At 34.6% G+C, this 19,111-nt stretch overlaps 1 protein-coding gene across 1 annotated transcript in view; it reads left to right on the top strand.

Moving 5' to 3' along the window:
* Window positions 1-19,111, top strand: part of LOC113392117 (nephrin-like) — a 72,708-nt gene that overhangs the window by 13,820 nt on the left and 39,777 nt on the right. The window contains exon 2 of the mRNA XM_026628399.2: window positions 16,874-17,006. Within this exon, the coding sequence (XP_026484184.2) occupies window positions 16,874-17,006 (133 nt within the window). The remainder of the gene's footprint in view (window positions 1-16,873; window positions 17,007-19,111) is intronic.

Below are 19,111 nucleotides of genomic sequence, written 5' to 3'. Positions count from 1 at the left end.
TATACCAAGTTTCATCATATTCGTGGCTTTTCAGTCGTATGGCCGTGAAAGAGCTAAAGACAGATAGACAGAGTGACTTTCATATTATATATATAGATTTTAACATAAAACATTTTACTTACAATAGAGCTGTATCATAAAAACGTCAGTCGAACATCGCACGGTTTTGCAATCAATGTCGCGTATGACTTTTGAAGTTCAACAACTGAAATCTCCTTCAAGTTTCGAGTTTGTTATTACAGAATAGTCCCACAGATTAATAACAGCCCACGCATGCGCAGTGCAATGCTTCATTCCAAATAGGGTCTTTCTTAAAACTGCCTTTTGTTCTGGCTGTTCATTTTTTATTTGGAATCGTATTATCAAGACTCTATTGAGGTGACCTCCCGCTGTGCAAGAATTATTATTCTCAGTTATATAAAGCTTTTTTTAAAATGTGCATTCAAAATTTAATTTTTGATTTCGTTATTTCGAGTAACGTTTAATTTTTATTTTATACTAGTTGTCGCGCGGCTTCGCTCCCTTTTCAGAGATTGGTTATTAAGTGATATATATTAAAATCTATGTCCTTCCTTGGGGTTCAAGCTTCCTTCATACCAAATTTCATCGAAATCGGTTCAGTGGTTTGAACGTGAAAGAGCAACAAACAGACAGAGTCACTTTCGCATTTATAATATTAGTAAAGATGACATAAAGTTAGTTCAAACGACAATTAGCAATTCAAAACTTCAGGGCGTAGCTTCAAAAGACATCCCTTCTGTTACAGTAACCACCCTCATGAATTAAACTCCAGTGGTATTTTCATCTCGTGTGTACCTCACCCTTAATAAAGGTTATGCACCTTTGTTGCGTGTCCCCCGTAGTTTCAAGGGTTTTTTTAATGATAATTACCAATTAATTAACCTTCTGGTGCTTTTGAGTAATGGGGGTAGTCCTAACGATTTGTGTATTTTGAAAAATTATAGAGTTGAGTTTATATAGGTATAGAGTTACGTTTGCTATCTAAAATGTTAGTTACGACTCTTATTCATATAAAAACAATATTTAATTTAATAAAGACCAATACAAACGGCACATAATCATTCAGCCTGCAGCATTAAATTTTAAACCAATATCACCTAACAGATCCAGAATCAAATGTTAAGTGATACCACGTATAGATTAGTATAGACAATCCATATAAAATACTTAATGTTTAGCTTTGGTACAGTGAAGGTTTTATTTATAATTAAAGTTTAATCCATTTGCTTTGAATAATAATAATAATAAGTTTTAGTTTTATTAATTGCAAAATAAATATTACATCCAGCGATTCATCCGCCTGAGCTTAACGTCTTACAGTAAGCCCCGTCTTTATTGTAAGCACCCTTTCAAACATATTATAATATTACAGAAAGAACTATAGAGATCTCTGTGAGAACTATTTTGGGGCTCATCGCAGAACACGATTAGGAAAAATCTGAAAGTATTATGCGACGAAAAATATAAAAATAAATGTCCTATTGCCGGGTTAAGGCTTCTCCTGTTGCTGAGAAGGTTTGGAGCATCTGCCTCCATGCTATTGCAGATAGGTGGATCCGATACATGCAGGTTTCTTCAAGAAAATTTCACTACAGAAAACGGCATGAATACACTAATTAAGCACATCTAGGAACTCCGTGGTGTTTGCCTGTGATTGAATCCGGAATCCTCGGTTAAGATTCTTGTGTTCTAGCTATTGAGCCATCCCGGTTAAAATATATCTGTAAATTTATCTCTTCTGGAAAAAAATCCTATTGAGTAGCAGGGTTTGAGCTTAATAAATCAAAACTAGAATTGCAAGATAGTGCCCGATCCCACGCCGCTGCAAAAGTTCGACAATATTGCGTAAAGGCTACGTACAATGAATTGGCCTGCATGCAGCCCGGATCTTAATCCAATTGAGCATGTTTGGGACCGGTTTAAAAAGAGCTGCATTTATGAGAAATCCTGTGCAAGCAACACTGGCAGCACTAAGAACAGCGATTTCACAAGAATCACACAATATCCTGCAAGACCGTTTAAAAACCCTCATCACATCTATGCGGAACCGATTAGAATCTGTAATAAGGGCGTGGACGCAATACAATTAAAAGGACAAAAAACCTGTGCTTCAACTTTTTTTTCTTTATTGTCAAAACCAATTTTTCAGTAAAACAATCAAAACAATTTTTTGGTACATTTATCGTTTTTGTTCAAAAAATTGAATGGTCCTCTCTAGTATACAGTCACAACATTTAAGGATATGATACTACGCTGTTACGAAGTGAACGAACCAAACTATAGGTCCAATTTAAATTTGTATAAAAGGTGTGAATATTTGGTTAAAATGTTCATTTCAATCATCTTGAATATTGATGCACTTTATGAGTCCGTTAGGGTAGGTCATCACGACCCATTGACATATATTTCGTACAGTACCAATAATGTGCGAAATATAAAGCAATCCTTTACATCGCCAATGGTCCAATCGATCGTCCAGGGGACTTGACGTCTTAGTTCAAACGATTGGCTGTAGCAACACTCAGCCACGCTTCAAACTGGAACACAACGATACTTTGTATTGTTGTTTGTCGGTAGAATACGTAATGAGCGATGTACTTACACAGACGGGTTTGCACAAAGTCCTAACATCGATCAAAGATTAAGCCATATGTTCCAACAACTGGGCCATTTCGGCTTTGTAGTATTTATAAGTTGAATGTGAAGTAAGTAAGTTAAGTAAATAAGTAAGTTTTTTTACATTGGTTATTATTTTAAATCAATTTTGTGGGAATTTTAAAGAGCGACCTTTAGTACGAATTCGGTCATGTTCGAAAACGAATTTCCACCAGCGTCCTTTCTGATCATTTTATTTCGGTTGCTTTGAAATAAATTCCTAGTTTTTATACATTTTCGGAAAGCTAAGTAAACGATTATGTTTTTAAAATAATCTGCAGAACAAGATTCATAATGTTTTTTTTTTGTTTTTCGGGCATATTTAAATGAAATAAATAAAAAAAATATTGAAATAATGTCGTTTTCCGTCTCGCATTTTTAAATTTGGACCGATAATTATTGTTTAAATATAGAAAAATATACAGTGTTTAATCGTTTTTATAAATCAGAAGAAAAAAATAGATTTTAATTGATACTTTTTTTTAAATAAATTTTTGAAGTTGCATTTTTGACTATTTTGAAAAAATCTAAAAAGGCGATAACTCAAAAATGTTTCACTTTTGCATCATGCATATGGGGGTTAAAATGATTGCAAATAGTCACCCCTATTACCTCCTAACGGGAATACGTCGAATTACCAATAACCCTGTATATAAAAGCGAAATACCAATTCCTGATTAATCATGAAATCTTAGAAACCATAACACCTACAAACTTGAAATTTCACCCCTAAGGGGGTAAAACGGAGGTTAAAAGTTTGTGTTTTACAAATTTCGCGCGGGTAAAGCCGCAGGTTCAGCTAGTATTCTATATTTCTATATAAGCTTTATTTATTCTCTCTTTTTAAACCCGTCATATAAATGATAAATGAGGTGTCAATATAAGCTGAAGCTTACACGAGCTTATAATTTACATGGCGTAAGCTTCGTATCTCAGTCTTTTTTTCATAATTTTATAGATGGAGGTTTATTAAAGAGAAAATTTAGACCTATATCGGCGATGTTTAAGGATGGTATGGGTGATATTATTACCTAGCTTCTAGACAGGAAATTATTACATATTTTCATGTAAATTTTATTCAAAACAAAAATATTTTGATGATTTGCTTTTCATTAAAAATGTTATACTTCGAGAGACCACCCCTTTAAATTTGAAGAAAATCTAATTTAAGATATTCCTTTAAGTTGTACTTCTGTAACCGTTATGTATATGAAACTATGTAAATAATAAAAGATTAAAGAAACAACTTAGAAATATCCCACTGCTGGGCAATAACCTCCAATCGTGGATAGACATGTTGCAGAATTATATCTGACACGATGATTTATTTTCCGCCAAACAAACATGAAAATTCATTTGAAAATTTTATCTACAGTTGGTTGTCCTAATGAAAATAAAATAAAATAAAGTGTTAAGTAATATATATGAAAAAATATATAGATATGATTGGAGCGAGTTCAGGCGCAGGGCCAACAGGTTCTGAAGCACAAGAGTTTTAACACTACCAATTTCAAAACTTCTGGCTGCTACTTAGAATTTATGGCAGAAAGACCTTTATAATATTTCAGTAGCCAGTCCCATCGCTCGCCAATGTAACATGCACAATAGATCACGTGATACCTCCAAAGAGACGGAGTTTTTGGTACCGCTGGTTTTTATTTGGAATTTCAGTCTCCTGAGGCACCGAGGGTTCGAGGCATTAGTGAGTCCCACATACTGCACTCCTTCCTTCAGGAGGATTTGGACACCCATAGCTTGAACTCAGGACTTTGAGATGTGTAATATCATTGGCTAGCTACTAGATCAACGAGGTAATCAGTCAGTTATGTAATCCGAGTGTATCAAATGAGATTTCGTGTCGTTTTCATCTCCGTTGAGTAATAAATCTTCGTTCTCAGCGCCAGTTCTGTTTACAATCAAAACAAATGGTGTTTGATTAATCATTTCGAGTTCAACCGTTGATCTATTAGTGGGTGATCTGAACTACTTTTTTCTATGAGGTAGTATTCGTTAGTAATCTTGATCGTTATTCAAAGATCGTAATTCGAATTGGGTTTAAATATTTATCACATGCATTTAAAATTATATTGGAAAATTGCTTCAAAAATTAATGACTTTCTTTATTTAAATCAAAATATTCTTTATTCAAATTCATATGAGTATTTTTGAATCGTCATGCCACCGCTTCGGAAAGTAGATTCGACCGAGAAGAACTGACAAGAAACTCAGTAGTAATTCTTTTCCACGATTTTTTAATTATTTTTAATTAATATTTCCAATCAATGAAAAGTAAATTAATTACTGTTTCTTTTTTATATTGGACCTGTATTTTATAAAATAAACTAACATACTGACAGGAGACTAACGAAGGGTACATTGTTTCAAATTGCTTCTACTGACATCTTTTGTCTCTTTCACTCACGTGGGTTATTACGTAAAGATTATTTTTTCACTTATATACCGTATTGATCTGTTACGCTACTATATTATTGTAATGGTAATTTACTATTCATTTCGGAAGACATCATTATAATTCAGAATATGCGTCCGCCATATTTACTTTCGATGACGTCACGGTATCTGTAAATATACCGATTTTGGTCAGACTGTCTTTCTCAAGGGACACCAGGCTTCTACGCAGGATATGTTATAGTGCACAAGAGTGTGCTCAAACACAGGTGCACTCTATGGCCTCACTCTTCACTCTTATAATTCAATGGGACAGGAAATCCGACACGACCAGAAGTATTTCAGGCGCAAAAGTCTATTTGATTAAAGTATATTTTGATTTAGATTTTTGCAGAGCCAACGGCTTTAGGTGCTGTCAGTAAAACCTCATCACACCTTAACATCTGAATCTGTCTTATATCTAGCCGCTAGACCAAACGTGTCAGTCAAAAATAGAAGCATAAATAGGCAAGAAAGAAAACAGTTCAGTATATTTTCCTTCTCTGTTCGTCAATTGATTTTTGACAAGTTCTCGTGTCATCAATAAAGAAAAATTTGAAATAAAAGTACAAAAGATATGTACAAAACCTTCAAATTCATATATGTTTTCGTAAAATTATCAATAACGATTTTAATGTCGAATATCATCTACTAATCGAACACTATTGTAGAAAATTCGTTAAGCAATAGTCTCCTTTCACCAATAACAGTATACTGAATTCGATTAATAAGACAACATACAGGAAATATTAAAATTTCGAAGCTCATTACGGAACATAATTAAATACAGTCAATTTTAGATCCGTTTTCAATATTAATTAAATCCTTTAGATCTAATTAATTTGGCTGACATGGTAATTATACGGAACATGTTTGAAATAGTTTTGTAAGTATATTTTGATCAAGCAGATTAATTGTACTGTATTCATTATAATCTGCCTGTTGGTCTAGTGGCGTATATTGAATAATTCACAGTTCTTGGTTCAAAAAGATTTTGGATTTATTTTTAGATAAAAAAATCTTAATACCAGGACTGAGTTCAAAAGTTAACAACGTATATATTCGCGCGCGTTGGTCGAGTCGGTATTCTCGTCTTTTCGGAATAGGAGTGTACTTTTGTTTGGGTATGTATTTCTTTTTTTTTATCTCGCTGGAAAACCCCATTACGCGTTTTCCCACGTGAAGTAGGGGGTATGTGGGACTCACCGTCTAGTGCGCCCTAGTACAGCGGAATACCCGCTAATAAACCAGCGGTGAGGGTACCGCTAGTTTATTAACTGGTATTCCGTCTCTTCGGCGGGTGCCACGGGATAGCTTTTGTGTCTACCGTGACGCCTTCACGTGAGCACACTCCTGCACTATGATCTATCTCGCAAAGAAACTCTTTTTTTTATTATCTCATTATCAAATTCAAAGTCAAAAATCTTTATTCAATTTTGAAATGATTACACTTGCTTATTGATAGTCAAAAACCACCGGTTCGGAAACCACCTCGGACCTGAGAAGAACCGGTGAAAGAAACTCAGCGATTTTTTTTTTATCACTGAGACTTGACAAAAAAACAAGGTCATTTTTTATGGGTACGTCATATGTAGGCTTATAACAAGCCATTCTCATAAAGGTAACCGGTTCCCTGATGTAAGTTGTTATCTGGGATTGTTACTCTTAAAACCAATGCAATGACAATCTTCGTTACGAATCGGCGACTCTTCCCGACTGTGTCCGTTCGTGGCTGGGCGGTGCTCTCTGCAAGGGACGTGTGTCATCTCGCAGTACCATACGCAGTCCACGCTAGTGCGTATGGCAGTACGAGGCCATCCTCAGGGCTATAATAAGCTAATAGACCAACGTGAAAGTTACAGTTATTAATGGATAAACACCAAAGCCTCTGTTTTATCTCATTACGATCTATTAGGACAATTTAACCTAAAAGTAATGACACGATTTCAAAACAGCATGACTCCCTACTGGAAACATTCAAAGAACAATTCAAGCATCCATTTGATCTTATAATAGAATAGATAGATAGATAAAGAGATTCCCGCTGGTTTATTTTTATCTTTTAAATCAACCCATAAACTTCACGTAAGTAAGCACCGTACGTTCAAACTATGGGCGGTCTTTAAATAGCTTTATTTGTATGTATTTGCATGTGTTTGCGTTATATACATTATATTACTAGCTCGTGACTTCGCCTGCATATGAGAGTATTCACCGAAGATTGCGGGTTCAAATCCGCACAAAGACCAATTAATTTTCATGTGTTTTCTGAGAGAATCTATATTTATAAAATCGTTTGTTCAAACTGATTCAGATCAAAGCCAAATTTACTGAGTCTAACGCACTGTAACGTGCCATAAATATTAATTTGAAAACGTAAGCATCCGCTAAGAAAGGATTATTGGAATTTTAAGCTTTAGGAGTGGGAAATGGGTGGAGTAGCTGCCAAAATTGTTAAAATATAAACGGACGGGCAAATAGGCCATCTGATCACCATCACTCGGCACATGGTGGCACATGGCGGTGGTGATCAGTGATCACCAAGGTACTCAAGTACATTAAATAAATAATATAAAAAAGAAAAATACTTTAAGGTTGGTTTTCGTCTGTAATCTTGTAAAACGTTACTACGTCGTGTCAGGAGCCAAAGTTTGTTTGGAAGATACCAAGGACGAACTATCGTCTGACGTCTAACGATAAGATCTACAAAAGCCCAGCAGTGTACATTATCCTTATATTATTTGAATTAAAAAAAAACTGAGGTTCCGTGGGACATCCGATTGGAACGAAGTTGCTGTCGATATATATTATTACACACAGACACAAATAATTTAACACACACAACAATACTGAGTGTTACTTCTTGGCCGTAGAATATATTATAAATGGGTTGTACCTACTCAGATATGCTTGAACGAAGTCCTACCACCAAGCAGTATAATTTCAATTTTTTTATTAATGATATTATTAAACAACAGCATCCAAATAAATTGAGAAAATCGATTGAAAAACAGACGAGAATAAAGTACTGTCTTTTCTATATATATAATAGCTGTTGATCGTCAGGTTTTTATACCAAGTTTTATTAGATGTGGTACAGCAGTTTTGGCAACGAAAGGATAACAGAGAGACAAACTTACTTTCTCATCTATAAAATTAGTATAGATAACATAATTTCCCATAAAAGGCAAAGGAAACAATCCAAAGGATATAGTTTTATTAATAAACTTTTAATCGTATCAGCAAGAGGTACGAGTAACTATTGTAATAAAAAATATGTTCCCAACCATCTCAGTTAAGGGTTCATAAATTGTCTCCTACACTGATTGTAACATCCTTTTTATTCAAGATTGTGGGCAGTAAAACCTTTATGGTGTAGAACCTCGCCGTCAGTTAATAGAGCTGTCTGTTGCTATACGACTGTATTATAAAATTCTTCGATTTTTATACTCTGTGACGTCATGGTAATGAAAATGCATACTTTATACATACTCAGTGATTTTATTTATTTAATAGGCATAATATGTATAAATTTATTTACGGTTTATATAACACGCTGTCGAGATTTCCTTTTGTTATCTCTCTTACGTAATTCATAATTTTCTTTTAATTAATTCGATATGCATTTAACGTATTTTTTGTGTACTCAATTATTACCCACACACCAGACAATTATTTACCAGAGGGAGAGATCTGCTGTACGTGCCTTTAGAGGCGTTTTTCAAATGTTAGCAGACAATTGTTCTTTTTTTTAATTTGTTAGGATTATTTATGACTATATTTATATATGACAATCAATTGTTACGAGGTTTATAAAAATAATAATTGTCATATACTTTGTGGGATTGTATGTTATTAAAATAAATTAAAGCTAGTGCAAGAAAAAATTAAAGCTAGTCTTTTGTAAGAAGATCCGATTTAGCCCAGTTTGGATCACTTGAATCTTAACCAAGTTGGTGATGATTGGGTTTGAACCCAATCAAGCACCACTGAATTTTCATGTACATTGTTATTTTGTGTTTAAAATTCATCGACCTACTTGGCGGTGAAGGAAAACAACGTGATGCAACCTTTACGTAAATCTGCTACACGTGTAATCCGGTGTTGGAGCAGAATGATGGAATAAGCTCTAAACCTCAAAAGGAGAGAAGACCCAGCAGTGGAATATTTAGAAGCTGTCTCTTTACTTGAACTTTCTAACCAAGTAAATGTCTCAGGAGATAAAATTACGCCAGAAAAGTTTTATGCAATCGTTTCGCCCAATTAAGTTCAGGTAGCATTATGAGTTGTGTGACGTCAAATATTTAAATTGGTCACGTCATACCGGTCTCAGGTAGATATCAGGTAGACGGACTCGAAAATGCCTTACTTTTTAAAATAATTGCGTAATAGTAATTCATACGTAATATTACCCTCCCAGCAAGAAAAACGTAGGATAATTACCAGCGCTGGGACGAAGACTCTAATTTTTATTGTATCTACTAAATATACAGATAGAGAGTACTTAATAGAGAATATTTGGTTAGAATAAACTCTAAACTCACTGTAGAACAGTGACAACAACAATACGCGTATTATAATACCGTATCACAATAAGTCGCCGTTGAGTGAGTGAGGTGCGAAATTAGTTCTTAGAGTACATGACAAACACAGCATATTTCTTATCTCTTTCTAATGTGTGGATTTTAAAAAGGATAGCAATCGTCTTTGCTCAAACATAAAAAGTAAATGTCTTAATTAAGTTATTCAAAACGTCGTAAATATTTTTTATATTATTTTCTTAATAATCTGACGGCGATCCCGTCCGGTCGTTGGTAACGAGGGGTCGTTACGTCGACGTGAATTTATGAGTTGTACGTGGTCACCATTAAGGATCGAACACCGCTGAGCGGCAAGCGAGACAACAATTACTTATTCATCTATGTATATAGAAATATCGCTGTTTCTTTTTAACGCATCATGCAAATACCACTAAATATGATACGTTGTGTTCCGGTTTGAAGGGTAAGTGAGCCAGTGTAACTTTTTTTTTTTTTTATAGTATAGGTGGCAAGCGAGCCGGAGGCTCACCTGATGGAAAGTGACCACCACCGCCCATGGACATCTGCAACACCGGGGGGCATGCAGGTGCGTTGCCGGCCTTTCAGGAAAGAGTACGCTCTTTTCTTGAAGGTTCCTAAGTCGTATCGGTTCGGAAAAACCGCCGGCGAAAGCTGGTTCCACAGAGTGGTTGTGCGACTACAGGCACAAGAGACATAACATCTTAGTTCCCAAGGTTGGCGGCGCATTGGCGATGTAAGGATTTGTTAATATATCTTCCAACGCCACTGGGCCATCTCGACTCTTAGGATTTTTATTTGTCATTTAATTATGCTTAAATCTTTTTACTTTATTTCGTCGCGTTTGACATTAAATACATAATATATATAACGAAAACAATTTCGATCCAACCGGGTGTCCCATGACATCTGTTTGTTACGCTTTAACGTCTTAACCTCAAATAATCGCCTTGACATTCAGCATACACGTAATCATGTTAAAATGATAGAATTTAAAAGTGAAAACTGACTTTAATTCTCAGTAACTATTTCTAATGGTCTCATGATGGCAATGGTGTGCTTCGAAATCATGTTTCCAATTTAATTTAATACTTAGCTGGTATTGGCTGGAATACGGACACAGAATTTCCAGATTCTAAGGAATCTGGTGATTATCTTTTTATCAGTAAAAAACTTTTTTTAATTTTAGTGCATTTTTTGCTTCATATTCTATAGTAGTTTTATTCAATTGTAATAAGATTATGCTATAAGACGAGTTAAGTAACGAATTAGGACACCTACTGCCTAATCCAACCACAAGGAAAAATCGGCCAAATAAACAAAATTTGAAATCGCATTGTCGCAATAACATTGGTTGGATTGAATCTATAATATTACATTATGAAAAAAAAATGGCCTTTTGAACGTCGACGAAGCAGCAGTGCAATTATTTAAGAACTCACTACGTATCTCACTCGTCAAACTTGACAATAGGCTATTTGACTGGTTTTTAAAATCCATTTTATATTATTTAGTAGAGGTTAAGGAACCAAGTAAAAGTTAGTTTTTTTTAATTCTAGTACATATTTGCTGAAAAATATCAAATTAAAAATTCAATATTTAAATAGCGCGCGAAAACGCTAGTTTGACAATATGGCGCTGCAATGGGGTCGGTGACGTCACTTACCTGTATTATAATCTGTGGCACATACAATCCACATACAGTAGGCAAACGAGGTTAACAAGCAAGTGACGTCATCATAAACCCGACCAATCAGAAGCGTTTTGTGTCACGTGAAAAAAGTTTTAAAAAAATGCATTTTTATTTATGGATTTTTGAATTAATTCATCATTATTTTCAACTTTCGCTAATAAATAACCATTTTTAAACTCATAATATATATTGTATACTGATTACAATAATTGACACTTTATTTTTTCCATTGTCAAATAGCCTATTCCTATTCTGACATTTCACGCTCATGTTCCACGATGAGTTTCGATTTTGTTCTTACATATACCTACCTCTAACGTTATCGGAACTTTGGAATTAAAATTAATATTAAGTTAAATTTCCTAGGATTTGTATACAATTCCTAGATTTCATACATTTCCGGTAACATATAATATAAATTGTAAATATTTTGTACAAAATGGTTACCTGAACCCGAGGAGATCGATCAAAACTTATATGCAAATTGACTTTGGAAGTATTAAGCATTGGCAAGCAACACCTACTCTAATATACCTTTTTTTTTTGAAGTCGGATAATAATAATAGACGATACAAATGGTTGTCTCTTCGCTAACCGATCTCTTCCGTCAACCTTACATAATTTAGTAAATCATTTATATATGGACGCACATCACTAGCGCCATATTTTAATTTACGGGGAAACAAAATTTGACATCTGGTCAGTGAGTTGGTTGGCGGGAATGTTTAACGTCGCCACTATTGCGGTGTAGTCAATTGCAAGCGCGTCCTCGTTTCGCCTTTATTGTTTATAGTTTTTTATATTGTGATATTGTATATCTTTAAAAATATAATAAAAATGGCGTATCGTGATAGAAGTGGTAATCTGCCTTTATATGTATATCTAGATAAGATATAACACAAACATACATATATATGTTTATCAGTATAATGGAATCAAATAAAATAAATATCATAGAAGAATACTTTTAGGCATTTTGCCTCCGCTAACTGTGTTGGTACTTTTTTCTTGGCTTTGTGCAAACCCAACCATACTAAGTATTATCGAGTTCTGGTTTGAAGGGTGAGCGAGGAAGTGCAGGCAAAAGAGACATAACATCTTTGCTACCAAGCGGCGGTGCATTGGTGTTATCTAGGGAATGGTTAAAATTTCATACAACGCCAATGTCTATGGACGGTGGAGGCCGCTTACCGTCAGCTGGCTCATTTGCCCCATTATCTATTTCATAAAAAAGGACTCTTGACCGATATTAAAACAAAATGTCAACCAATCAAAAAACAGAAAAATTGGCGCTAAAAATGAACTCTTTCCCGTATGACATGTCCGATATAGATTTATTTTACAGGACAATAAAAAATACATATTTTATATAACATCATACACAAAGAGGAATATAAACCGACACACTTGAATCATACATTACCAAGTTTGAAGGGCGGTTATATTTACGAGCCCCTAAACTGGCTACCATAAAACATTTTTATGCCTCTACAAAGTTTTCACGTGCCACTTCCTAACTGCTTGTAATTGCCTATAAAACTTATATTATTAATGGCGATACTAACTATTCGGTAAGTGACGTTTATTTTGCATTTTTTAAGGCAGGAAAAGCTTGACTTCGATCTAATTTGAATGGAATTGCATTTAGGAGCTTATATTGATCGTAAAAATATACATATTTAATAGACCGCTGATTTTATGTGAATACGTGTTGTTTTGGTTTGATCTTGTCTCGAAGTACGCGCAGTTCGATTATCCAAAGTTATTATTATCAGAACTAGCCTCGGTCCCAATTAGTTCGGATAATCGAGGTTCTAGTGTACTTATATCATGTATGTATATACCTCATCATGTACATATATATCATTGATCGAGATTATCAATTTTTAGTTGTTGCTTGCGAACTCTTTGCTGTGAATGCTACTCTGGCGGAACGTCAAACGTGCTGTCATCTCATGGTTAAGTCGCTGACCGATCGCCGTTAATTTTGACTTCCGATATATGCCTTAGTCCCCTATATACATATATAGGGGACTGACATGTTACGATACTTGTGCCTGTAGTTGCATTGGCTCATTTAACCTTCAACAACAGTACTAATTGTTGCTGTTTGTCGGTTGGGTATGTCATGAGTAGTAGAGTTGGGCCATTTTGCAGGCTCCCAGGTAGGTACCATCTGATCATCACATTTTAACAACAATAGTTTCCAAGGTTGATGGCGCATTGTTGATGTAAGATGTTTAAGATATCTAAGGGCGATTCCCATTTATTATCAGACAGACCATTTGCCAGTCTGCCTATTTACATATACTAATATTACAAATGCGAAAGTAACTCTGTATATCTGTCTGTTGCTCTTTCACGGCCAAAACACTGAACCAAATTTGGTATGAAGCTAGCTTGAACTCCAATTAAGGACAAAAGCCACCTTACAAACGCAAGAGAAGCTGCCGACAGCTAGTTTTAAATAAAAATAAGTCGAAGTCTAACTTAACCCTAATACAGATAACAAGAAACATAGTCACGTGATCGTTACGTCCTGAGCGAGGCCTTTCAATAGTAATGAGAAATGGAACAAACCATTCCTACGAACAGTTGTACGGCTTCATAGAATACCTTAACAAATGTAAGGAGGGTTTGTTGTGCTGGAATTCAGGACAAAAATGCACAATACATTTGAAAAATAGATATAATTCGTCGGATTTTTTCACAGTCAAGTTTTTACACTATAATTCAAGCTCCACACATTCATATTAACAGCTGCAACTTCCCACTGCTGGGCTAAGAATTCTACCTTTAGAGGAGAAGGTTTGGAGTATATTACACCACGCTGCTCCAATGCGGGTTGGTGGAATACACATGTGGCAGAATTTCGATGAAATTAGACACATGCAGGTTTCCTCACGATTTTTTCCTTAACCGCCGAGCACGAGATCAATTATAAACACAAATTAAGCACATGAAAATTCAGTGGTTCCTGCCTGGGCTTGAACCCGAAATCATCGGTTAAGATGCACGATCCACGAGGCCATCTCGGCTCAACTAAAGCTAAACTACCAATTAGGTTTCAATACGCTCGAAATAGACAACTTCACAGCTCATCGTATATTAAAATGATTATATTATTTCAAATATAAAGTGTGAACATTAAAATTTGTGAGTGAGCGTTACAGTTGTGGCGAAAAAAGGAGAAAGTATATTTATCATAATAATTATTATTAATTTATTATTATAAATAAATTTATAATATTATATATTGCAATTAGTTGCGTGTAACTAAATATTATTGCCTCATGGTAAGATTTCAAGATAGAATTTGATATACATTTTGCAATTTTTTTCGATGTAACGCTTGAGAGAAACATTCGTGACACAAAATATTGCGTACCTTGTATAATCTGTCTCTTTAAATCAGTGGACAGTATAAAACAAATGAAAATATTAATCATAATATATTCATTTGTTTTTATAACTCCAGTAAATTGATTTCTGGGTGCAATTTTAAAAACACTAACCTAAGAGAGCGGTCAAATGTTTAATACTACTTTCTGACTGGCTTACCCCAATGGGATCAGTTGATTGTTACGGACACTAAAGTGTCTTAATTATTCAAAAAGGATTTTGTCAACAACAACAATGTTATTGTAAGAAAAAACACTCATTTTCGCATTCATAAAACTAATTAGAATATTATGTAAGATTAACTTGAATTTAAAACCTTAATTCGACTGACGCACAACAAAGCTGAATTGAGGTACTCCTTTTTTATGTCGGTTAAAAATAAAGGATGATACACACACATGCACGCTCATTCGTTTCTCCTTCACTTCAATGAATCTCGTGTGTGCAACGACCGTAAAAATGTCACTTCTAAAACTGCGTTCATATAATACTGTAAAGTTGAATAGCCAATAACAAAAGAGTATTTCTTTGTACAATTACTTTAATTAAAATTAAATTAACAGTTTGTTAATGTCGCACTGCTTGGCTCTTCTTTGGAGACTAAATTCCGTAGCGTTAATCACGCTACGGAGTTGCACTGTGGGTTGGAACACCACGTGTCATAATTTCATACGACACATGCAAATTCCCTTGCCCGGATTAGAACCCACGATCGCTCTTAAAACTGAGCAATCACGGCTTTTAATAAAAAAAAAAGTCAAGTCAATTTTAAAAAGCAAGCTTTTGTGTATGTTGAAAGGCTTTAAATTATGACCGTATGATTTATAAAATGTAAATTTCCGTTCTCAAAAATAGAACGCTCAAAAGACCCGCCTCTTTTTTTTTTTTATAGCCGTATCCGCGTCAAAGGCATCTCGTTTTTATTCCTAATGATTCGTTCGATTCCCGTGTCTCGATTATCTAAGATTCGAGAACGCTTGAATTATGAACAGACGCGTTGTAAAATGTTAATTCTGGATCAGATTGGGAACACCTGGCGTACGACTTTTTTTGTTATAGTGTTGTGAATGTGTGTTACCTGCGAGAGACTTTTGTAGTATTTAATTTTGTTTAGAAAATTAGTGTTGCGCTTTGCGTTATTGTTTGTAATATTATCGATGTATTAGAATTATTACTTTTTTTATAAATATTAAATACTTAGTTGTTTCTTTTTAAGATTATATATAATGTTAGTATTATTACGTATTTTGGTTGAAAATTTACGGTTACCTTAGTTACGGTACCTTAGTTAGTTGGAACAGAATATAATTTTATAATTAATTATGTATTGTTAAATTATTAAGAATATTTATTATAAAACCAATAAATGTTAACGATCAAAATGCGTAAACAGACTAGCAAATAAGAGAATAATTACGTATATTTATTAACATTGATAACAATAAATAATATCGATATCGATAAAATAATACAAGTTTCGGAGCAACACATAAATCAATCACTGCGCGACCGCTCATAAAATAGTACAAAAGCATTCCGTGGTTTAAATAAAAGTGCAAATTTAAAAAAAAAAACCACAAAGGGCTTAAATAGTTTAAAAATGGAATTATCGATTTAAGTTTGCGCATTCCGAAGTTACATTGTACTTTTTCATATTGCCTAAAAAAGAGGCTAGAAATTGAATATTCAATAAATATATATATATATATATATATATATATATAAATAAATTTACTGTTTATGATATTATTTCTCTATTGCCAATTGAAATAATACCAAGTATTTCTGTTTGGTGGTAGAATACGATTCTAATAAGTAAGAGGGTACGTACCCTCAACGTCATAGCCGACAGGGCAGATTTGTTTTATTGCAGCCTCAGTGAACTCACAACTATAGCCACTTGGACTATATCATATATAATGTAGACTTATTTAAATAAAACGTGCTGTAATATCGAATTAAGACAACCATGTCCTGTAATGATATGTATACAGTTTTGTATTATAAATAAATAAGTTGACGGCATCTATCCACGTTTCACAAATACCTACAACCATAGATAATTAAATAATAATATCCATATGTTTGCTTACAGCGTCCATAGAGACATTACACGCTGGCGTAGGATCCTCGGTTGAGCTGCCTTGTGACGTCACTCCGACCCTCCCCAACGACAGCATGGGCCTTGTCATCTGGTACAAGCAAGGCCACGATACGCCGATATACACGTGAGTAAGAATACAAATATTGACAGGGCTGTCATGCCTAAAAGTTTAATGATATACTCCAATCGAAATCACGGATGCAATGTCTACTCTTTAACTGACAGAATCCGATTGGACGGCAATTCGGCACGACAGATGAATTATCAGAATTTGAACCAATTGCCTTGCGTACTTTTCGAGGCAACGTGTAATGCCTATTTTATGAATCTGGACCGTTTTAGCATTTTTATTATTTAACTAGTGAACTGATCCAGCTGTTCGCACTGCTGCAATATTTTAATAAAGAAAATACTATATCTATAATTTATACAGCTAATTGAATTTAGAAATAGTGTAACTTTATAGACTAAGAGCCGAGATGGCCCAGTGGTTAGAACGCGTGCATCTTAACCGATGATTTCGGGTTCAAACCCAGGCAGGCACCACTGAATTTACATGTGCTTAATTTGTTTATAATTCATCTCGTGCTCGGCGGTGAAGGAAAACATCGTGAGGAAACCTGCATGTGTCTAATTTCAACGAAATTCTGCCACATGTGTATTCCACCAACCCGCATTGGAGCAGCGTGGTGGAATATGCTCCATACCTTCTCCTCAACGGGAGAGGAGGCCTTAGCCCAGCAGTGGGAAATTTACAGGCTGATTATGTTATTTATGTTATTATGTTATGTAACTTTATACTAGATATATTTTTTTTAGATTTGTCTTATTATTTCCCGAGATAGATAATCTGCATACAAACAAACAAATGTACCTCATTATAATATTAGTAGATATAGATGATTTGACACGAAGTTCGAAACTGGGGTCCTCGGATCACAAGAGAGCCCATGCAGTTGCCTTAATTTAGAAAAAAAAATACACACAGAGCTAAAATATATTTCATATGGACGATTATCATCAATAAAAACCAAAAATGTATGGAAATTTTGAAGATAGTTAGTTGCTAATTGTCGTAAGCTTCGCTCGCATTTAAAATGCTCATCATCGGCTGTTAGGTATATGAAAATAGCCTTTGTCGTTCGTTGGGGTTCAAACTTGCTTCATACAAAAATTCATCAAATTCGGTTCAGTAGTTTGACCGTGGAAACGTAACAGACAGAGTTACTTCCGCATTTATAGTTAGTATGGATGTAATCTTATCAATAGTGACTAACGTGTAGATTTTTTTGTAAAGATTTCTTCATTTTTAATAAAGTACTGTTCTTCATTATTTTTAAAATTTTGCCAAATATTCAATTCAACATGACTTTCAAGAGAGATTTGATTAATATAATGGTTCATTTGACGTATGCAGGTCTTCTGTATACCCTCAAATTATTTTATATGTGTATCCTCAAGGCCTTTGTCCATTAGTTGAATATCTCCATTGAAATCCAAATATGAGTATCAAACCTGCATTTATATGCATGCTATCCATAAAAAAGTGTTCATTTCCGTAAACAAACGGTTTCATTTGAATATAATTTACATTTTATTAAGTTTCCCAATACAGAGACTTCAGTTGACAGTTGAGTCTAGATAGAGATTCAATTGGTGGTAGGTCTTTTTGAAGCCCGGGTAGGTGCCACCCACTCATCAGATGTTCTACCGCCAAACAGCAGTACGCAATTTTGTTGTGTTCCAGTTTGAAGGGTGAGCGAGCCAGTGTACTACAGCCACAAGGGACATGAAATCTTAGCTCCCAAGGTTGGTGGCGCATTGGTGATGTAAGGAATGGTTAATATTCCTTACAGAGAAAAGACTTATTACTTTCTCTCAGAACACGGACTATGGCTTAAAGGAGCACCATCGTTCTTTGTACTACAGATTTAAAACTTTAACTTTACATTAAATGTTCTCTATATCTAATAAAACGAGCCGAGGTCTTTTAATACGTGAATAAAACGGTATTTCCGGATTTTCAGCGCTCATTAAATTTTAACGCAAATCTATAAAATACCTACTATCCAGGGCTCGCGAAGGAGAACTCCGCGAGGAGTCGTTAATTGTATATTTTTATTCGTTATAAAATCTACAACCGAATCACTTTTAGTTGAAGTGGTTTGAAGTTAAATTGAATCGCAACATTGTATTGGGAAACTAATGAATTCGAGTTAACATTGAACA

The sequence above is a fragment of the Vanessa tameamea genome, chromosome 27 (genome assembly GCF_037043105.1).
Source record: "Vanessa tameamea isolate UH-Manoa-2023 chromosome 27, ilVanTame1 primary haplotype, whole genome shotgun sequence".
NCBI lineage: Eukaryota > Metazoa > Arthropoda > Insecta > Lepidoptera > Nymphalidae > Vanessa > Vanessa tameamea.
Note: the sequence above shows the minus strand (reverse complement) of the source record. Positions and strands in the feature narration are given on the sequence as shown.